At 44.9% G+C, this 23,729-nt stretch overlaps 2 protein-coding genes across 4 annotated transcripts in view; one reads left to right on the top strand and one right to left on the bottom strand.

The window, feature by feature from the left end:
• The window catches only part of L3MBTL3 (l(3)mbt-like 3 (Drosophila)), a 162,120-nt gene extending 161,394 nt beyond the window's left edge, over window positions 1-726 (bottom strand). The window contains exon 1 of one of the 2 annotated variants that reach the window (XM_019538023.1): window positions 620-726. In XM_019538023.1, coding sequence (XP_019393568.1) covers window positions 620-702 — 83 coding nt within the window. In that variant the 5' untranslated portion in view covers window positions 703-726. The remainder of the gene's footprint in view (window positions 1-619) is intronic. The other variant, XM_019538022.1, reaches the window with a different exon arrangement.
• The window catches only part of TMEM244 (transmembrane protein 244), a 74,432-nt gene that overhangs the window by 1,399 nt on the left and 49,304 nt on the right, over window positions 1-23,729 (top strand). The gene's annotated exons all lie outside the window — the stretch shown is intronic.

Genomic DNA, 23,729 nt, shown 5'->3' with positions numbered 1-23,729 from the left:
CACCCGCCGCAGCCAAGTGGTGCTCGGCGGGGCAAGCCTGCACGATGTGTCCCCACCCCCGGCCCCAACACGGGGGGGAAAATAAGGGAGCAGAAATGCCCCCGCATCCCCGCGCTCGGGGAGGGTGGGAGCCAGGCAGCAGCGCCAGGCACCTCTCTCTTTTCTTTTGTTCCTCTTTCCCACTCCCGCACTTGGGAGCGGGGCGAGGGCCCCCCCGCGCTCCGCACCCACTTGGGAGCCGACTTTCCCCCCGCCTCGCGCTGCCTCCTCGCGGCCGGCGGTGGCGGGGGAGAGGCGCCCCCCGGCTCGGCGGGGACAGGGGGCGCGTCTCCCTTTCCCCCCCTCGCGCGCTCGCTCTCTCTCAACTTTCATCCGCGCCCCGCTGGGGGCCGGGGGGGTCCCAGCCCGCCCCGGCCCCGGCCCCCCCCCCCCCCCCCGCGGGGGCCCCGCCCCCCTGCCGCGGCCCTGGCAGCCGCCCCCCCCCGCCCCGGCCCCGGCCCCCCCCCCCCCCCCCGCGGGGGCCCCGCCCCCCTGCCGCGGCCCTGGCAGCCGCCCCCCCCCGCCCCGGCCCCGGCCCCCCGCGGCTCCCCAGGGAGGGCAGGGCCCGCCGCGCCTTACCCCCCCCAAATTTCTCTCTCTTTTTCTCCGGCTCTCGAGTAGTCCCGACAAATATGGTCCAGGGCTGCGGGCACAAGTGAGCATGCGCCCGTGGAGTCAGGGCTGGGGAAAGGGGAAGCTGCCGCCGCCGCCGCCGCCGCCGCCGCCGGGGTGTCTCATTCTTCCTCCCCTCGCTCGAGCTGCCGCTGCGCCGGAGCCGCTGGGAAGCAGCAGCAGCGGCGGCAGCAGCAGCAGCAATCATCCCTGTTACCAAAAATACAGCCGCAAACAGCTACATCTTACATGCATCCTCTCCCCTGATTTCAAGCCAACGTTGGGAGAATAATAAGGAGAAATATGCAGCAGCCTCCTCCTATTTTTAGCCCCTTTTCTTTTGTTTGGGTTTTTTGCTTTTTGCAACATTACTTTTCTTTCTGAAGGGGGGCCCTGGGCTGATCCTAACTAATCAGTCGCATTCTTCAAGAGTGGAGAAAGATTTTCTAGACAATAGGTCCCTCCTCCCCACCCCCACTCCTCCCAAAAAATCTGGTAGCTAGGGAAGAGAGGGTCCAGGTACATGGCAATAATGAAAGTGCTGATTTTGCAAACTGCTCTGCGCAAGTAGACCTTTGTGCCCGCCAGTTAGGCTTCACCCCTGGATAAGAGACTGACTCCAGTGCAGGGCCTCCTGGGTTGGTATTGTGTGGAAAATGCTGTTCAGGCAACACCAAGTTTCCTCATGGAGATGTTTCAGTTGAGATCTAGTCGGCTTATGAATTAAAAGCGGCTTTGAGTATGATTGCACCTGCCACCCTTGCCAATTTTCACGGCTTCACAATTACAGTGTCTTATCTTTTACTATTATGTTTTTCTCCTTTCCTCCATGTACAAACCCTTCCCCCATCCAAAAAAAGAAAAAAAAGCTGACATGAAGTTTCCTATTCTTTCACTGACATCTGCGGGTCCTGCACCCATGTGAAGTCCCACTTTGAAGACGCGGTTTGCTCTGGGGGGTTGCATACGGCCTACTTACAGAGCAGTGATCCTCAACCAGGGTGCCATAGCACCGTGGGGTGCTATGAGATCCTTGTGAGGGTGTCACAGTGTTTGAGGAGGTACAAGTGCTCACTCCTCATGGGCCCCACATCCCAGGCCTGTGTGAGGAGATGAAAGGTTGAAAAACACTTCTGTAGAAGATAATGAAACGGATTGTACACTAAGAGCTCGGAAACCTGGAATGTAAACCCATTGAAAAAGGAGGGAAAAAAATCTCAGTCGAAAGTCTTAACAATAAATAGAATTTTTTTTTACACCAGAATGACTTTTTAAGTTGACTGTGTCCCATTAAGGCTGAAGTAATATGCCCAAATTTCAACTTTCAATATTTTCAGTTCAAGATTTTATATTTTGCTCGTATACACCCATATATAATCCATCAGAATTTGCACCCAGTATTTTTTTTATCTGGCCCTGTTATTGATTCACCCTCAACATTTTCATTTTCTTTGTATTTTCACATAGAGAACAATTACAGCATCAGAACCAAATGACTATAATTCATTATGAACATGAATAAATATTCTACATGCCTGAGATACAGACATACATACATTAACAAGGAAACTCTGACACAAAGGTCAAGGACGGTTGTTTAAGGAGCAGGCACATAAACCCCTTGGTTACAGTACCCAGTGTCTGTAATAAGTATTCCAGTGGCCCAGGCACAGGATTCAATTGCATTTGGCACTATACGCATCCATAGGAAGATGGGTCTCGGCTGAGAGAGGGGGATCTGACAATTTTGATTCCCATTCAGCAGGATATTTATTGAGGAACGCCCATCGTTTGGGACTATTCACATGTTTTAAAACATGCACCTGCTTAAGTGCCTTGGAAAGGGTCCATCTTGCATACACTTAGGCATGTGTTTAACTTTACTACCTTGAGTAATTTAATTGATTTCAAGTGTTTGCAGGATGGGGCCTACATGTATCACATAAAAACATGTGGTCTTGGTTAACATTTCTTAAAGCTGTTCAGCTGAAATATGTTCTACAGGCAGCAGGTTCTTTCAGTAAATGTGCATTAAATGAAGAATAATTCAGCATCCACTCTGCCACTGTGTGACACAGGATACTAGGGAAGATAAACCTATGGTCTGACCCAGTAAATGGTAGTTCTTTCATTCTTAATTACAGAAAACGATATTAGCCTTACTATAATCATTATATATAAAGAATAACAAGTGTATTAGAGAGCTGAACTAAAAAGCAGTCGAGGAGAAAATATTCTTACTTTCAGACACTGAAGTATAAATAGAGGAAATTTAGAAATATAAAATGTCCACAAATACTGGACACCCATGAGTTGAAATTTCTGGGTCTGGGTGTTCTGAAATCATCTCCCACTGTCACTGAAGTATAGCTAAAAACTACATTTTTCTCTAGTATCATTACGTTAGCTTAGTTCTACAGAAGATCTCATTCTCCTAACACAGATCTGCCTATAATATCTAAATCAGCATTTAAGCTTTTTCTCAGTCCTTTATTTCTCTATACTACTGGCTTTGCTTGCATGTCGGAATATAATGCTGAATTTTCAGTAAGCTGTGTAAAGACTACATACAATGAGGTACACATTTTATTTATGTTTGAAATATTCTGTTTCTTTTCTTCCAAAGATCGAAAACAGAAAAAATCGGTAAAATATTTAAGAATTCTTGGTACATTGTAATCCACTCCCATCCACCCAGTGCTAGTACAAAATATAATTAGACTGGTTTTAAAACATGTGTTGGTTCACCCTTAAATATTTCCAAAAAATATTAGCATTAGTAATCAGGGAGCTATATACATGATGATGATCACGACAATTATTATTTTTGTTATGAGAAAGAACTACATTCAGGGCCAAATTCTACTTCAAATGCTTATGTAGCTCCAGTTTAAGTCAGTAGAAGTCGTGAAAGTACATCCACAAAACCTAGGTCCTATTTAACTAAGTAAAAGTTATGAAAGTGCATCCATACCAAAAAACTAAAAGAGGAAACCCCAATTTTTAAAAGTTGAAAAAAATCAAAAGGATGGAATTTTTAAGATTTCAATAGAATTAAAATTTCAACAGAATTGAAACCAAGTATTTAAACCTGGTCCTAAGCATTGCATCACAGAAAGCACATGGACCAGTAGTTTCTAATAGATAGCTATCTGATCAAGGAAAATGACTATGGGAGATAAATACAGTTTCTCAGTTCCATTTTTTTCCCCAAAATGTATTTGGGCAACTCAACAAACTTAAATTAATGAAATAAGGGCTTGAGAATACGTAGCTAGTAAAAATATTTTACCTTTATTTACGTGTTCTTTTTATATGTGTTTGTTTGATTACCATCTTGTACAGCCCATACATCCCATCTGTACTTGGAATACAGTTCTGAACACTTATTTCCCAAATGTAAGCATGGCATTAAGTGTGATTTTGGCAGTATTCTTAATGACAGTATTTAGAATAGCTAAATTTGGTTTCCCTGTGAATATTTTTTTACAGTATTTGAATAGCTGTTTGTGTTCATATTGCATGCAGATACCAATTATTTTCCTCAGGAGTCTATGTATGAACTTATATACATGCAACTTGCAGCTCCTGAAATGTAAGTTAAATACCATTCAAGATAGTGAGAGGAAGGAAGCTGTATTATGGATGCAGCCTATATATTGGATTTATGTCATAATGTTATGGCTGCTAGACAGATATCTAAAGATAAACTGAAAAAGACAACTGCAACCTAAATTTTCAAAAGTAACATTGGATTTAAAGTGCTTCAATTTTTGTACACCTAACTTAAGACACCTTAAAGCAGATCTGATTTTCAGAAAGCGCTGTGTACTTGCCTTCTAACATCTGGTTTTCACGCAAACCTGCCGCGTTTCCTCTCAGTGAGCATCAGTGATTTTCCCACATGGCCACTCTCAAAACTGGAGGCTGAGGGCAAAAGGTGCCAAGTAAAAGTCACTAGCAAAAATCATTTACCCACCCAGAGGAGCCAATCTTCACTCCACCAAAAGAAGACTTGGAGCAAGGGAAACAGGCAAAGGTATGGGGAAGCAAAAGCATGTACTGGGCAGAATGGAGCATTCCAAAATACCTAATTTTCTCAAAAAAAAATATTGCCCCCATTCTTTCATAGCAAAAACTCAAATCTTGTTATGTTCTTCGGAAAAAAGTAACCAAGCAAACGAGTAAAAAGCAAAAACTCCACAGTGTATCTGCTATGTTTTTCATGGGATTGTGCTGCTGCCACCACACTTGTTTTTACTGCTGTCATAGACACCAGGATCCCCTGGACCTGGGGCAGATAAGAACATATTCCCTTCATTCAGAATAAAAAGTAGAAGCTATAGGGAAGCGGGGGAGCACTAGCATTGGAAGGAGGTGCTGGAATTTGCTGGGTTCAGGGTAATTAATTAAGATGAGCTATAAGGGTTGTTGTAAGCACCATTGGACTGAAGGTATCTCCAAAGACATAAAAATGGGGAAGGAGACACAAAGGCCTCATGTCTCAAGAATCTGACTAAGGTATTATTCCAGTCACAGTGTCCACGTCTACGAGATGCTGACTGCATACTGAACTACTGCACAGTCTGTGTCTCGTGTAGACGCGGCCAGTGAGGCATCATGGAAAGGTTGTTTGTTGCCGCTACTGCGCAGTAACTCCAGTTAACTCCAGTAGCTCCAGTTAGTTTAAACAAGTACTAAACAAGTACTAAATGTCTGCACAGTAACTGGAGTAACATGGCTTTTTCATGACGCCTTACTGGCCAGAAGATGCTGACTGCACAGTAGCTCATTACATGGTCAGTGTCTCATGTAGATATGGATGCTATGACTGGAATAGTACCTCAATCAGATTCCTGAGAGATGGGGACTTGGTTGCCTCTTTTGCCATTTTTATGTCCTTAGAGACATGGACATATATGTTTAAACAAGTACTAAATGACTGCACAGTAACTGGAGTTACTGTGCAGTAGCATCGCCAAATGGCTTTTTTGTGATGCTGACTGTGCAGTAGCTTATTATTAGTCATAATAAGTCACATCATGCTTCCTGCCATACAACACTACTGCACAGTAGTAACGAGCTACTGCACAGTCAGTGTCTCGTGTAGACACAACCAGTGAAGTGTCTTCCTCTCTTCCACCTGACTTTAAGCAAGGGAAAGAGGAACTGAGTGCTGGCCTCTCTAGCTAATCAGAACCCTAGAAAATCCCTTCAATAAGATGACATACAAAAAACTAGAAATCTTGGTTCTAAAATGATACCTTTTATTAGACCAACTGGGAAATTGCAAGAAAACTGTCCTTTTCTGCAAGCTTTCGGGATCAAAGTCCCTTCATCAAGCTCTGGGAAAAGTATAGATGTTACAAGATAGTAAAAAATCCCCATAGGTAGGAAATAAACTTCATATTTGCACAGAGGGAGATGAAGATGGAAGGCTGTCCCTCTGGGTCCAATAACAGGAGTTTTTTAATGCATGTCAGAGCTTCTCCCACCCTGCCGAGAGGTGGCTTTCACATAGCTCAACCTATAAAACATTAGGCCTAGAGAACAATGGGCTCAATGGAAGAGTTTGTCATTCCCATTCCAAAGAGCAATACCTCTCCCCAGCTTGATGGGCCCTAACAAATTAAAATAGAAGGGATAATCTAGCAAGTTACCTGGGGAAGGACCACAGAACAGAAGAATATAAAGGTACATTCTGAGAGAAATAGAGCCAGATCTCAAGGACAATGACTAAGAAAATGGAACAGCAGTGTGGGAATATGGCCACTAGAAATTAGGGACCTAGAACAGAGTAGGATAATGGGCCAAAAGAAAAATGAAATCTGCAGTCTGGTTACATAGCATAGATCATTGGCAAAAGCTTTAACTAGTAGGGGAAGATAAGAAAGCCAGGCAGAATTAAATAAGTAATGATCTGGAAGAGGAGTTAGAAGAAAGGGTTGTCATCCTACAGTAAGGGGGAAAGGGTAGGTGGGATTGGAATCAGACTTAGCAGGATGACTGCAGGGTTTGAAGTATAGGAATTGGGAGGCAGGCTTAGAGAAATGGATGAGGAAAGAAAAGGTATCATCATGAGGCATCACAGTAACAGTGTTCTCAGGTAAGAGCAGCCAAATTACCAGTAATAAGGGTTCTAGCCTTCAGTCCGTGTTAGCAAACACTCCCATTAGCAGTTATGACAAATGTGAAGGTGCTTTATATTATCAACCTTTAAGTAGTGAATCTGTCACTAGCATTGTGTTCCTGAACCACAAATGGAAACAGATTTATATTTTTTTTGGAAAAAAAATTTGTGTTTCAGGTCAAATTAGCCAAATCAGTTCTGAATCCTCTTGACTGAGCAACACTCAATTATTCAAACACCATATGTGGCGCTGCTATCAGCAAAGTATCACCCACCCCAAACTTTTCAGCTCAGGGCTTTGACATTCCCAAATCCATTGGTGGGCATCCTACATGCAGGCCCAAGCCTGGAGGCTTGGGGTTCACATTCCCCGGAATCTCACTTGCCCTAAGCCAATGGCCACAGGAGCAAGCTAGGGAGAAGTCCCCCATTTCCATAAAGTAGGCGTGTAACTGAGATCCTGGAAGCCGGCAGGTGAGAAGCTAATTACAGGACTCTCATAGGGTGTCCTGTCCACAGTGCATTGGACAGGGTGCAACCTCAACTACTCAATGCTATTTGAATCCGTATCAGTCTTTATCTTAGCCCACAAGAGGTCGAGAAACAGTTCACCTTTGGTGACTTCATGGCTAGACCTAGATATAGAGCCCTTACGCTTAAGGGTTGTCAACAGACAATGGCAGAGCAAGTAACCTTAATGGCTCTTTGTTGCTCTCCAATGAGAGCAAGCTGGCAGTGTGAGAAACCCACACACACATAGAAATTATAACTTACTGGAAACATGCAAGTTGGTTCTGTTCTGTACTTGTAACTTTAGAGGAAAATCTACTAATTTGCTTTGTTCATGAGGTGTATGATAAGATGGGGGTATATAAGTATGTAGCCTGTTTTTTAAAATGCTTTCTTTTTCTAGTGCTTTTTTCCAAGTAGTAAATAAATATACTGGTCATTTCCAGATGGGTGTGTACATGCGTTTCCCCAGGAAAGAATAGCAGTGGCACATAGTTGCACTGATGCTATTTGTCCCCAAGGAATGCCGCTACATGCGCACTCTAGCAGACAGCAAATTACCCAGGGTGGGGTCAGAGAGGCTGGGGCCAGCAGCTGGGCTGTCCCCAGCAGCCTTACCTGGGGGTGTGAGGGCTCCTGTGGCTCCAACAGCAGCAATCTGAGTGCACAGAGCCTGGTCGGCAGCTCTGACTGCCCAGGCTCTGGTTTTGGGCGGGACATGCTACCACCACCCGTTCTACCCTGCTTTTTTCCGGCACAGGTTTTTTGAGACTGGGTTCTCCCATGTCAAAAAACCCCACTGTGCTGCAAATTAGCAGTGCAGCAAACAGTTGCATGTACAGCATGTACCGTTTGTGGCACTGCAGACAGGTCTGTGGTGCTGCAAACCACACGTGCACTTGCTGGGATGTGCCCACTTTGTTTTAAGAAAGCAATTGATTGCTATATCCCTGGGTGCTCTGATAGGGAAGAAAGTACTTGGGATTGGGTTAGACCTAAAGAAAAACGAACATTTGGTATACATGGGATAGTTTACACAGGGTTTGGTCTAAGAGTGGAACTTTCAATCCAAGATGGCAAAGAGTAAGAGGCTGAGAGTATTCTTAGAAGATTAAGGGGTATTCTCAAAATATAGGTAAGAAACTAGATTTCAGGTGACTGTGATAAAGTTTAATAAAAATTTACTGGTGGTCTTGCTTCGGTAAAGAGTTTAGAATGGTATCACAAATAGAATATCTACAGGAACTGTGAAAATCATTTTAATAAAACATAAAGACAAAATATATTATATTAGCTATTAAACCCCAAAACCAATAAAGAAGAATGGGAAGCACTTCCCTTTCTTGTTAACATTTTTCGAATGATGTCATGTCACATGCACACACAGAAATAGCATTCTACTACTTCCACATGCAGTAAACAAAGGACACTAATGGGGTTTCCCCTGCCTCTCATACACAGGCAATTGACAATGGATGGAAGTCATGTCCCATTACAACCAAGCCTGAGTAATCGGGCTTTGTACAGAAAATGCTGGAAATCCTTTGGGCTGAAATAGTGGCCACTGCTTCTCTGTACCTGTTACTGCAGTGGAAGTGGATAGAAATTTTGGGAGAGGGTAATCTTGGCTACCTGTGAAGTAATGGGAATTTTCAATCAGGACCTTTAGTGATAAGGAGGCCACAAGCTGACCTGCCACAGTAGGATGTAATTTGACCAACATTTTATCCATTGCACACAATCTAATAAATAGTATAGTATAAAACAGAATACTATAAAGAACTAGTAAGCTATATGATAGAAGTAATCCACCAATATGGTCTAAGAATATTTGCTTTGCAGCAGTACTCAGGGCAAATGCATTCTGTGGCTTCCAAAAACAAAGAAGCCATAGAGCTATGATACTACTATTTTCCATGGGAATCTGGATAGGGACGTACAAGTATCAATATGCATGTAAAGTCTGTTCTGTAATGTTGTGTTACTTTACATTGACAATTTATCACAAAGATGGTTTTATTTCAATACCGAGTGATAAAAGAACTGACACATGCTAAAGGTACAAAAGGTACCGAAATCTTGAAAATATACCTTTTGTTAAAAACAGTTCATTTTCATATGCTTTGCAGTAAACTTTACTAAAATTATGCATCAGAGACTCCTGGTTTCTGACTTAGCCGTGCGCTATGTTCTTTTGCAAACTAAAAATTCTGTGGCAGCTTTCAAGTACATTGAAAATGAGGATTTTATTTAATATAAAAATAAAGAATATAATTACGGAATTTGATTACATACATATACTTTGTTTTACTCTATCACCACATTTTTAACCTTGCTTAGCCATCTAAACTGATAACCCATAAGTACTGTAGGTGGAGACTGGCAAAAGATCTGGGAATAGACAGGGATTTAGGTGCCTTGGAAACATAAATGGGTGTGTCTACATGTGATGCTATGTTGCCATAGCAACATACTACAGTGACCTAGCTTCCACAGGCAAAACCCATGATGCCATAGCTATGTCGCCATAGTGACATGCTCCCCTATTATAGTGCATTGCTACAGCGACGTAGTGCCTAAAAATAAATGTTTGCAGAATGCATGGTGCAGTCCCAGCTGTTACTGCATCAACTTTTAGTACTTCCAAAAGGAAGGATTAAATGACAGCACAGTAACAACAGTGCCATAGCAGCATGTGTAGACATGCACAATCAGGGTTTGCATCTTTGGTGCACAATTGGTACCAAGGGCCTTTACATAAAACATCTTTCCTTCTTTTTCTGTTCTGGCCAGAAGCAGAAGTAATCTGAGATTTTGATGCGGAGTTCAACTTCCTGAGCACCATTCACGTGCTTAACTTTTCTGACAAGGCTGGTCTCATGAACTTGTGTGACTAGAGTTAAGGATAAATATAGTGTTAAGGATGGGACCTTAGTATTCAATTCAGTGGGCATGTCTACACATCCATTTGGTCCAAGAACAGTTTACTTGCAAGTAAACTACTCATGAATAAACGCGCCCAGGCAGGCATCTACACATGCAGGTTCTAGAGAACAGATTTGCTGCTCTTAGCACCAAACTACCTGAAGCCCTGAAATGGGCCCCTGCCACCACCAAGAGGAGCTCTAAGCTCTGGCTGCAGCTGCCAGCAGTCAGCAGCCCTTTTGAAAAGCTAGCCCCATACTCTGCTCCTTGGCTAGCCACTTCCTTGCCCAGGAGCAGCATGCACAGTGCAGGGGCAGTACACAGCACCAGTCTCCTCACCAACTCTGCTTTCCTGCACCGTACCTGCTGCATGCTGTGCCCCTGGCAGTGACAAACAGGGCCTTGGCTCCTGGTTGCCAGTGTGCTGAACCTGCTGGCCTGCTGCACCAACCACCAGCTGGCCCATGGCCATCTGGCCTCGCTCAGCTCCCCCACATGCAGCGAACACCTGCCTGGCTCCACTGTGCCATCCCGGGGTCACTGCTGCCACATAGCTGCCACCTGGACCCCATCTGGCTGCCTGAACCCCTGCAGAGACACTGACAAAGGTCTCCTGGATGCTACCTCCAAAGGTGCCCTCATCCCCCTGGGCCCCCTGGTCCACCACTTCTGGGCCTGCCAGGCCATCTAGGACTAGTGGCTGTACATCATCCAGAACATCTGAGATGATAAGCAGTGGTTGAAGGTGTTCCAGATAATCCAGACCACCTTCTGGGACCTCCATGAGCAGTTCCAGCCACACCTGGAATGGCAGGGCACTGCCATGTGGCTGCCTTTCTCCACAGATACCCTCGCCCTGCTCAAGCTGGCCATGTCCACCAGCCTCCTCTACATGAGTCACATCATTGGGTAGGCAAGGCTGCCACTGGGAGGCCATCCTGGAGGTGTATAGGGCACTCCAGCCATGCCCATGTTTTCCAAAATTCCACCCTCCCAGGCCTGGCAGAGTGTAGGTGCTTCACACCAGGAATGCTGGACCTGCAGCTGGGTGCCATGGTGGTCCTGCCCCTCATTATCGGGGACCCTGCCTACCCACTCCTGCCCTGGTTCTTGCGGCCCTACAGCAGCCAGCTGGACCCCTGCCAGGCCCACTTTAACTGCTGCCTGGGCTGGACCCACATCCAAGTAGAGTATGCCTTTGGCCATCTGAAGGGATGCTGGCACACCCCCACCACACACCTCGAGTTCACTAAGGACAACCTCGCCAGGTCATCATCACAGCCTGTGTGCTGCATTATATACACAAGACCTGGGGGGAGCTCTTCCGTGAGGCCTGGGTGGAGAAGGCATGGTGAGCAGAGGCTGCCTAGCAGTAGGAGCACCACCTGCAGTGGCAGTGACAGCGGTGTTCCTCCCCACCCTCCACTGAGGCCCCAGGCAAACAGCACACTTGCAAGTGGGGACCAGAACACTGGGTGCAAGAGGCCCTAGCCAACCACCACCTCCTGCAGTCCCCACTGTAGCCACCCCTGCGCTCTTCCCAGAGTGGGACAGGCCAAGATCCTGGCAGTATTCCCCATTCTGCTCCTGCAGTCCAGCCTATGGAGCCCAGGCTTGGGGTCCACAGACTCCCAGAAGACTGAGATGAGGAGCTGCCTGTGCCCCTGCCCTTCCTGCCAGGGGCCTTTCCAGGGAGGCACCCCAGAGCCAGCCCCCACCCCTGCATTGGTGCTGTACCCCAAGCATGCCTCTGTTGTGTGTGTCCCAAGCTTTGCATGAGGAGCTGTTTATGTGGACCAAGGGGTACCTGACCCACTACACCCTCCTGCTGCTGATCCCTATGGTGCCCTGTAGCACCTGCATATATGGCATGGGACCCTGAGCTTTGACAGTGCACGAGGCAAACCTGGACTGTCCCACAACCTCTGCCACTTCCTAGAGGGCTACCTGTGGCTGAGCTACATGTGTCTGCCTCCCACTAGCATTGGCGCATTCCTTGGTCTGTGGGAGGCCCACATAGCTGCAGGGGCACAGGCTGCTCAGTCAAGTTTTTCACTGTCTCCTGCATCCCTGTGTGTTGTGGGAGGGTACCTGGGATCAGAGAAGTGCTGCTGGGCCAGGCAGGGAGGGGAGGCAGGGGCAGGAACAGGTGACAGGGGCAGGTGTGTGGTGTGCAAGGAGCTGGCACTGCTGTCAGCCAGCAGTATCATAGTTGCCCATGCCTCATGGCTGAGTCTAGAGCTGCAGAGCTGTCAAGATAGGTGCTGGCCCAGGATCCCCAAGCTTCTGATGGAGACTGCAGCTAGGGAGCTCAGCATGACAGCATGCTGAACACCCAAGGGGTTCTCCCACAGTGATGAGTTACCATGGGTACCAGGATGGGGAAGGAACTTGGGCAGGCTGCCCATGCTGCTGTACATAACATGGCTGTGGGCTGGGTCCTGGGACACGAGGATCTCCATCACTTGCCGCATAAAGGGCATTGACTTGCAGGCACTCCCGGACTGATGATTGTGGTCAGTCATGCTGATCCACTGTGCCTGCAAGGCCTTGACCTTTATGCAGCACTGCCACACCAACTGGTTGTGCCTGCTGTTCCGCATCCAGTCTAACAGCCCCTCATAGACATGGGCATTGGCGCGCCCACCCCACTTGAACTGGTGCTGCACCTCTGCCTCGCCTCACAGCACCATGAGGTCACCAGTCTCCTCCTGGGACTAGTTGGGGCTCTGGATGGTGGGCATGGCCATCACCATGGATGTCAGCAAAGAGGACGCCATCAGGGATCCCACGCCAGCTCTCTGGGCCTCCGCACAGCTGTCCCTGTGCTTCTGGGCCTGGGCAGGTGCCTGCACAGTGCAGGGGCATGACACAGGCAATGCCTACAGCACCTGTAGGCTCCAGGTAGGCTGCGGGGGTTGGGCTGCAGGCAGGTGGAACTGGCCTTGCTGGCCAGAAGCTCCCTGCATCTGGGCCTGCGAGCTGCAAGGCCTGTCAGGAGGCTGCAGCATCCTGAAGGCCTGGATAGCATGGGCCTGGCAGCCATGCAGCACTGTGGTGTCAGGCAGTGATGCTGAAGTGCAGGCAAGCTGGTGAGGCTAGCCTGTGGCCCACACAGGGGAGCACAGGGCCTGGAGTGGCCTCTGGCTGCCTGCTGGTGTGCCCCAGGCCTCAAAATACCTGCAGGCTTTTAAGAGCTTGAGGCAGGGGCTTCCATAGAGGCAGCCCAGCCTTGGGGCAGGAGAGGGTCCCAGGCCTGGGGCTAACCTCAAGCTGGCCCCCTAGTGGCAGGGCTGAACCTGGGGCAAACTTGCTCCCAGGTCATGTCTACATGTGTGTGACTACGTAGTAACTGCACTAGGCTAACCTAGGCTACTGTGCAGTTAAGCGTCTCGTGTAAATGCACCCAGTAACCATTGACACAAATCAGTCTCTCCATAGGGGCAATGTTTTGTTCCCACCCTTGAGACTTCAGCCTTCATCAGTATAAAAACGAGGTTGCTCCAACATTGATCCAAGGAAGAAGTAGTGTGTACTAAATGTGTCTGAGTGAGGAAGAATAGTTTAAAATTATAGTGGTTTCAAATACATAAAAATGTTCTATCTTTTTTTGTTCCAAGTTACAGGAAAAGGTTTGCTCTCCTCTATAGACTTTAAGCAACGTTTCAGCCTGGAACAAATAACTGAGTTAGATAAGCTCCCATAAAAATAAACTGACCCACATCTAAAATGTCAGGATGACACTATAATAAAATTGCATTTCTTATATACATTTCCCCAAAATGAAGAGTGTCTATATAAATGTGTTTATACTAAAAATCCATATAACACGAGGTCTGTAATATGGATCTCTGAAATTTGGGAGTTTACAGTCAGTCATAGAATAGACTTTTTTGCTGTTTTGGTATAGTGCCAAGCTGTAGAAAAATGGAACTTCAGTTCTAAATATCATGATCTACATTTGCATAGGAAACCCCCCTGAAAAGGCACATGGCTTGACTAAAAGCTGCTGTGTACAATAATAAGAGTTAAGTCTGAGTCAAATTAAGATCTCATATTGTTTCTTAAAATAAAATGTAATATTGCCTAATACTATGTACATTATTCCAACATACCAGCTTAGCTCTAGTGAACACTGAAAAAGGCCCATATGTGCATATGTATTCATAGACAAGTTCAGTGTTTAGTCAAAACTTGAACTAGATCTAATAGATGCACTTGGAACTCTACTTTCTCTCCTGTTCGCCTTTTAAAGTCTGCAGGTGTCCTTAATTAAATGCTAGTTGTCATTCTACACTACACAGTTCAGGCCCCTGCAATGCTAAAAGCCAGATCCTGTCAAATGGTAGCAATGCAGATTCAGTACATCAAAATAGGCAGCAACTGACTGTACCATGGAGGTTGGGCCTCAAACTAATATGACCTACATAAACATTATGTTCTTGTTTAGATAGACCCTGAAGAAATTTATGTCACATGTTCTCAGAAGCTAACCTACAAATGTTCATAATTCAGTCAAAACAGAATGAATTTTCCCCAAAGTGGCCACGATCCGCAGATGAATATTTCCATGCCAGTTTTTCTGCTCTGAAACTTCAGCCGTACTGACTACAGTGGTGTGTTCTAGGTTACTTTTTCATATGGCAAAAAAAATTTTATAATGAAAAGAGCGTGTTTTATTCCTCCTCTGCTCCTCAAAGATAAAAAGAAATCAATTTTGGCAGCGGCTAAGCTGGGAACACTTCAGCTTTAAAATTAAGTATTTTAGCAAGTTATGGGTATCTGAAAATTAAAATGAAAATCTATGTAACATTATTGCATGTGTTACTTGTTATAATACAGTGTTTATAATACATTGGCATATGTTTGGGGGTGGTCAGTGGCAATGACACCAGGATTCCTTGAAAAGTTTGTAGAATTTGGTTCACTAGGAGGATCATTAGTTTCCCTGGTGTGGACCAAGTACTGATGGTTGGCACAGTGTGAATACTGATCCATTGCCAACCATATGCTTACTGGAACAGACAGATTTGTACAGATCTGTTTGCCTTTTTTATGCTATACTTGTTGTACCCCTTTATATTTTTCTTGTTTTTAAGGGGCGGGGAGGTGGAGGGCAAATTGATGCCCCTGCAGTGAGGGAGGGAGTGGGGCTGGGCTAGAGCTGTAAAGCCAGGGCAGAGCGCAAGCAGCTCATGCAGGAGACCTTGGAGATGGTGGCAGCTCCCGCTGGTGCAGACACTCCAGGAGAACATGGGGGCATGTGCCCCTGGATCTGCACGCGGAGTGAAGGCAGGCTGGCCCAGTGATGGGGGAGGGAGTGGGACAGGGGCAGGGGCTACCCAGCTGGGGTATGGCACAGGACTGAGCTGCGTGGGAGGCAGCTTCTGCAGCTACGCATACCCCCAGAAGGGCACAGGGATGTGTGCCCCCAGATCTGCATAGGGGAGGGCAGGCTGCCACTGCGGGCTGGGGCTGGTGCTGGGCTGTTCCTGGTGGGGGCTTGGCCATGCTGCACTTGGGGCAGGCAGCAGCAGCGCTAGAAGGTGGGGTTGGAGGGGCTACAGTAAATTCTAGTATGGCTGAAGCCCCCCCATTGTCCCCTCCCAGTGACACTGCCATCTGCCCTGAGGGCAGCCTGGCCCAATCCCCACCAGGATGACTCTGGCACAGATCTAGCCCACAGAAGCAGCCTGCCCTGCCCTGTGCACATGCCCCCCCTGCCCTCCTCGGGTGCAAGCAGTGGTGGGAGCCATCACCCCCCTTCCCCCAGATTAGCTGCTCGCAGCTCCGTCCCACGCTCTGCCCTGGTTCCCACCACTGTGCACACCCCCAAGAGGACATGCAGGGTATGTGCCCCCAGATCTGTGTGCAGGGCAGGGCGGGATGCAGCTGAGGGCTGGGATGCTTATGGTGGGCCACCAGGAAGAGCCCGTTGTAGCCCCAGATACATCCTGCAGTGGCAGACCACCCTACCTCTCACAGATCCAGCGGCATATGCCCCCGTACCCTCTCAGGGTGCATGCAGCGGCAGAAGCCATCCCCCGCACAGCATATTCTGGCACCCTGCCTTGGCTGGGTCTGCCCCAGCTCCTTTCTCTCCCCTACCACTGGGTCCTTCATTTCACCCCCTCCCGGCACCTTCCCTCACAACACACTTACCAACCAGACCCAGCTGCTCTCCTGGCCGCCTGCATGCTGCACTGCATTTGTGTGAGTGCATGTGGCATTTACTGGCCACATTAGGTCTGCATACTCCCTAGGACCTTTTTAAGTACCCTTAGGGGTACACGTACCCCCAGTTAAAAACCACCAATTTTGGCAATGCCCATTTTCAACATTTTGAGTCTGACTCAGAAGGCAACCTTAAATAAGCCTCAATTACTTCTTGAGCACAGTTTGAGAGAGTAGCTTCACTTCAGTCTTTGAAATCTCTGCTTAAAATAAAATGCAATACTGCAGTCACCAACAGAAGTGCCAATGTGTGTAGTAGAGTTTTCTCTGACATGGCCTAGAGTGGTTATCATTACAAATGAACATCTCTACTGTTAGTAGATAGGACCCGATAATGCCATAAATCCTTATAATTAGCATAAAAATAACTGTAATGTATTAGAAGCATTGAGGAAAATCACTTGTGCTGATTTTCTAAAATAAGGGCAAATTCTATAAAAATGAAATGCTTTCTGTTCCTAAGCAAATTGCTGGGATAAGCTTGTTGTTCTGTTCACTATAAATTTGTGTAAATTGGCAGCACTTTAGTGGTCATGCACACTGTCAAGGTGGGTGGGAGGGTAAATTAAAAAAATCAGATAGTAAAAAAGCAATTTAGGGTAAATATTCAAGCATATCTCAGTGAATGAGAAACTCCTATTAAAGTCAATGGAACTAAATTGAAAGCCAAGGACATTAACTCACACTGGCCACATCTATACGTGTGCTTTCCTGCGGAGTAGATTAAATAGCTTTGGAGTAAAGCATCACCATCTACACATGCAACGCTATTATGCTGCAGTAAACTAATTAACACCACTGTAAAAGAATACCTTCAGGTACAGTACTATCTTATGGAGGAGTAATTAGATGCAATTAAACACACATCTAGACACTGACCACTGGCACAAAGTGCCACCGGTCAACCCAGGCAGCAGGGCATGTGTAGACTCTAGCCTGCTGCCTAGCCACATGGCTCCGCACTTTCAGGAACCTGTTGCCCCTGGCAGCCAGCCCCAAGGCCACCCAACACTGCCGCCTGGTGTAAACTGCTCTTCCCTGGCTCAATTGCTGCTATTCCAGGAGCATGTGTAGATGATGATGTGGAGCCAGGTGACTCAGCCCAGCAATGGCAGTGTACCGTCTCTCATCCTGCTCTCCCTTTACTCCCAGTCTCTTTGTGGAAGCCCAGATGACCTACCATGGAACTTCGGGGCTCCACAAGGCACAGTTTGAAAATTACTGCTTTGACATATTCTTTTCCTCCTGGCAGTGCAGTGGGGAAGCTTCAAAAGTAGGGCTGGAGAAGGAGTTGGGGAGTGCTTAACCTGTGACCTGATGGCTAGAGCAGTGGTCTCCAAACTTTTTTGATCGTGCACCCCTATCAGTAAAAAATTTTTGAGCACGCATCCCCAGTATATGTATATTTATTTATTTATAAATTATATACATGTACTGCTCGCATACCGTATGTGACACGTCTGACATATGGACCGAGTGAGGGTGCCCATGTCAATCCATATATTAAATATTAGTAAAGCTTAATTTCTTTCTTATTTTTTTAGATAAAAAATAAATAGAAATAGAAGTTCTAATATTTTCTTCCTGCACCCCAATGGATTGTCTTGGATACCCCCTGGGGTGCACGCACCCCACTTTGGAGACCACTGGGCTAGAGCATAATGCTAGAGGAGGGATGTAAATTCACCCTTCTCTGGGTGAGAAGGACATAGAAGCTGGATATTGTGTTTTCTGGGCAGGTGCCCTATCCAATCAGATATTGGCGCTAAATCGTGGGAGGAACCCTTCTCTTCCTCCTCCTCCAGCATCGAACATCTGCTAGTCTTGGGTTATTGTTGAGTAGAATTTCATGAGTTATACTCACCCAGTGCATCATCAGCTAAGTAAAAATTCAACTAATGGATCAGTTAACCGGAATATAACTTAAATTTTACTAATTTCCATTTTAGCTACAAGTAGACCTCTGAATAAAAAATATAAAGCATAGGAAAATTATTCTGCAACAAAACTTTTCAGGTGTAAAAAGGAGAATCCAATTGTTCAATCTTTAATGAAACCTCTAAGAAAATAAAACCAGAAACTCTGAAGCCAAAAGGATAACAAAGATAAATATAAAGGTAGCTATAAATATACACAAGTACAAAAGTTTTACTGGAAAAAGAAAGCTCTTATTTGAGGGTCTTACCAGATATAGATGCTGTCATATTGAAAACAGTTTAAACAGATTTTCACAGTTACGATTTATTCTTTTTAAAAACTAGCTAATATGAATATTTTAACGATATTTTTAGAATTCAGTGAAAGGGGATTTTCAACTTTTTAAACATTTCCTACTAGAAATGGAAGTCAAACAGAATGTCACTGTCAGGGATAAACCTAAATAAATAAAATAAGTCAGTTCAAGCTGAATGGAAAAATTAAGCAGCTGGCATTAAAGCTCAAAAGCAAATCTAATTCTTTCAGATTTGATAATAAGATATCACAAGTCAGGGGTATGATTTTTATTTTTAATACTGGGTGTAGCTCAGCTGTGTTCTTTTAAAAAATACACAGAATCAAAAATAGAAATAGACTTGCTATGAATACAGAATGTGAAGCTGCTTACCAGTGACTAGTGATTCTCATAAAGGATCTTCTCAGAAAATCTCATACTATTTGGTTAACTTGTTCACTGTCCTGCAGGACACAGAACTATTCAAGAGCATTTAGGTCATTGGGAATGGGGAAGCACATGATTCTTTCATAGACTCCTCCTTTTGACTCCTGATCCTAGCCTTTCAGTTCAGCTCGTCTGCTAAGTGGTTGTTTCCAGGCAAATACAATTCTGAAGAAGAATATGGCTTGCACAAAATAATTGCATCCTGACAAAATAGAGCATAGCCTTCTTCCCCCGGCCATCCAAACTTCTGCTGTGCTGGCCAAATGAATTTGAATCAGTTGGCCTCTATGCTGCAAGAAAAAAAAGGTAATATTGCTTAGATCCAAGATATAGAAAGCCTTGATGTTTTTTTGGACTTAATAAATCACAACCTATGAGCAGTTCTTGGTGAGACCCCAGTCTCTTCATCTAGTGATAGCTTAGGGAAAGGAATGAGACCATATAATAACATCCACTGTATGAAGATAGGAATAAATAGAGGAAATTGAGTCAATTTAGGGAATGCAGATGGAAGTAGGAACAGGTGACTGAAAGCCTGGGAGGCGGGCAAGAGGGACAGTTTGGACAAGGAGCTGGTAAATAGAAGACTAGGACTGACATAGTAAAAGACTGGAGACAAGGGTGCAGGGGGAGAGGGAACTGAGAATGGATGGGACTAACCAGATAAGGTGGGTCAGAAGAGCTCAAGCTTGGGAGAATGGGAGATGCTATGCCTACTAGAGTACATTTATCTCCGGAGTTCATGTGTTCTCAGTCTTGTATTCCTCTGGTGTTAGTGACTGTCTGAAATTCATTGGCAATGTGGGTTTCTTCCCTTTCAGATATTGGTGCTCATAATGGTTAACAAGTTAATGCAGCTTTCAGGTCCTGTGTTAACTCAAGAAATCTGTGTGGTTGATCTAAAGATTCCAGCCCCAATGAAGCATGGCCATACAAGTCCATGTCATATGGACTTGTCACATGTCCATACAATATGATAGGATGTTTCATTTTTCAGTTTGCTTTATTTAAAAAAACAGAAACAATTAAACATTAAAGACCTACAATACACAACTGTGACACAAGAAAGTTAAAATCTGCTCCATTTCTCAAATAGACCTCAGGATTAAAAAAAAGCCAAATCACTGCAGTCTATTCTTTGTTTTAAACACAGAATCATTCTTCCCCTTCTAGGAAGGTTGTCCACACACAAAACTACATTAAAGAATATTGCTAAAATTGCAAAGTTAAGCATTCAGAAATTAGGACATATCCAAATTAAGTTTGTCTAGGCAGATCCAGTGTTCATGTGCACGATGATACATTCTTTAATTACATGATTATATAGGGCCAGATTCTATTCTATTCACTAGGACTGTAAGTGGACTATTTCACCCTGCTCAAGTCCCTTGCTGCTGTTTTGAGACTCGTCTTAGGGGTTATGTATTTGTCTTTTACAAAGGAGATGCAGTATCTCAGGGGGGTATCTGGCATCCCAATATACTTTTAATTTGGAAAATATTAGACTTGCACAGGTGAAAGGTGTACATAATAACCATATTACTTTCATCTTTCTTCTAATCTCTGAAACAGACCCCTTCCTCTTTCAGTGACGAGGATAGACCTGCTTTGGAAGGATCAGGAAAGGATATTGCTGTCTTTAGAATACCTTTTTAATTGGTTGTTGAAACTATGAGGTGAGCAATAAATGAGGTAGAGGATTACAACAAGCAAAAGGATGGTCCCAGAATCCAGGTAGTTGAATTACGGTCATAACTGGATTCTGTCCTTGCCTCTGCTAGAGTTCCTATGTGATACTAGACTTAAATCACACTTTTCACACAAGGTCCCTTTTTGCAGGTTCCTCATTTTATGGCTACCTTGTTAGAAACTCTAGGGTCTGATTTGGGAAAGTGCTGAATGCTCATAGCTGAAGTCAATGGGAGGTGGGTTTTGAACATAAAATTGAAAGCAATGTTGTCTGAAAAGTAAGTCCTGGAGGTATGAAAATGGACACTCCAGAATTAGGAACTGTTTTTAACCTAATCACTCTGTACCTCAGTTATCCAACTGAGTTGTTGGGAACAGTCATTCATGTTTTTGAAGCTTGTTCAGATGCTTGTTCAAAAGATTTAATGTTGGGATGGGCACATGTGGAAATTAATAATTGTCTTCTAATAATGTAGAGTATGTAAGGCACAATGAAGAGAATGAGAAGAATGAGAAAACAGAATATTGAATAGCTGCTCATTAAATTGGTATATTCCACTCTATGGAGGGACTCATGTGGGAGGGGTTTTATAGGGAAAAAGTATGTGATTATGCAACTGAAATGTAGATTATATTACAATATAGCAGGCCAAACTAAGTTTGCACAGACAACCTGAATTTCAGCATTTAACTTTGGATTGCTTGGCTTTGAGACATTAATAATACTTTTAACAATACTTTTACCTTTCCATGGACTGCCACCTTGATGGGGTGGAGGGGCTTGCTTGCCAATGACCCTAAGAGCAACGCTATTGGGAGTCTTGTATTCCTGGTAGAGTAACTCATGGGGGTAAGGTCAGAGGTGAGGTATCAGGTGAAGAACAATCCAACACAACACAAAACCCTCAACAGTGGAGCAGGCCGATGCAGAAGACATCCTTCTCAATGGCTATGAAGGTTGCAGTTGTCTTGGATCTCCTTGCCACTGCACACAGGTTTCTCCTCTGGCAAGATCCATGTGGTTGCTGATGCGCAACAGCCTCCTCACATAAAACAAGTCATGTGCAGACTTCTCCCACTGAATCCAACATCTACCACAATAACCAATACCAAATCCCAAAGTCCTACAGCAATTGGTGAGTGGCAATGGGGACAAATGAAGTGATTGCTGGGGGTCCCTAGTCATGGATCCACATGTAGGCAGCAGTTCCACAATGGTCACTTCACCCTTAGAATGGGACAGGAGGGTGATTCGGCAGCTGTGATTGTGACCAAGCTGTTCCTTTAGGATCCTCTCTGCTTACTCCACATGGGGAGAGGGCTAGGAAAGGTACCCCAAACATAGGCCGTCCTACCTGACTGGAAAGCTACTTCCAGGGGAATCACTCAAATAGTAGTCAAAGCACAAAACTGTCCTTTGCATCCTGAAATGTACAAACCCTACTAGATAACCAAAACAGTGACAGACCCAAATGTAGAACAACTACCATCACCTGAGAATTCTCATGATATAACCAGGGATCCTGGTTTTCTGTTGTAAAAAAAATCCCCAATTTTTTCATTAAAAAAGTAACCCAAAATCCACATATTTCCATGATTAAAATGGCCCACCACTAATATACAGATATCCCCATTTTTTGATTAAAAAAAGATGTGTGTGTGTATGTGTATATATATAAAGATCCCAAATTTTTGCATTTAAACAAGTAACCCAAAAATCCACATTTTTCCACCACTATAAAATGAACCACCACTATATACCTATCTAGATGCAAAAATTGGGGATTTTTTTTATCAGAGAAAACCAGGATCTCTGGAAATAACATTGATATTGCTGCTTTCATCAAGATCAGATATACAGATGAAGCCTATCAAGGGAGGAGTGGTATGGCGATATGTTTTTCTGGAAAGGGAAACCTGCAAATGACAGGTGAATAGATGTCATTGGTTTTGCCATCAAGAGCTGGATTGCTAGTCAAATGCCCAAATTCCTTATTGACATTAACGAGTGCCTCATGATTATCTGCCTCTAACTGACCAACAGTTTGTTTGCTACCATCACTAGTGCATATGCCCCCACATTCGGTGCCAAGGAAGAACAGAAAGAACAATTTTGTGCTGACCTTGATGAAATCCTGACTTATCCTGAAAGAGGACAACATTATCCTCCTTGCAGACTTCAGTGCAAGAGTTGGCTGGAACATTAACATATAGAGAGGCATCATTAGGAAGGAAGGAGTGGGCAAAGCCTCTTCCAACAGGTTTCTTTTACTCAGTAAATGTGCAAAGAATTCCTTATCATTACTAATACTGTCTTCAGACAACGTGACAGGTACAAAACAACATGGTAACACCCCCACTTGAAACAAATGGCACCTCCTCAACTATGTCATTGTAACAGCACTTGATTTAAAAGATGTTCATATCATGTGTGTTATGAGAGAAGCCAATGACTACTAGAATCACCATCGTTTAGTGACATCAATAATGTCCATCAAGGTTGCACTGAAACATTGAAAGCAACTCAAATCAGTCTGAAGACAGTACAACATCAAATGCCTTCAGATCACTGGACACCGCAAAGCCATTTAAACATATTTCAGTAAGAAACATGCCAATCTTAGGATTGAAAATGATAATAGTTTCATAGTTTCTAGGGTCGGAAGGGACCTGAGCAGATCATCTAGTCCGACCCCCTGCCATGGCAGGAAAGAGTACTGGGGTCAAATGACTCCAGCAAGATGTTCATCTAACCTCCTCTTAAACACCCCCAGGGTAGGAGCCTGCACCACTTCTCTTGGAAGTTGGTTCCAGACCCTAGCCGCCCTGACTGTGAAGGGGCACCTCCTGATATCTAACCTAAACCTACCCTCTGCCAGCTTGTGACCATTATTCCTGGTCACTCCTGGCGGTGCTCGGGGGAACAGTGAC

This window comes from Crocodylus porosus, unplaced genomic scaffold (assembly GCF_001723895.1).
Source record: "Crocodylus porosus isolate Cpor-Errol unplaced genomic scaffold, CroPor_comp1, whole genome shotgun sequence".
In the NCBI taxonomy this organism is placed as follows: Eukaryota; Metazoa; Chordata; order Crocodylia; family Crocodylidae; genus Crocodylus; species Crocodylus porosus.
The sequence above is the reverse complement of the archived record's forward strand: the minus strand, read 5'-3'. Positions and strand labels throughout refer to the sequence as shown.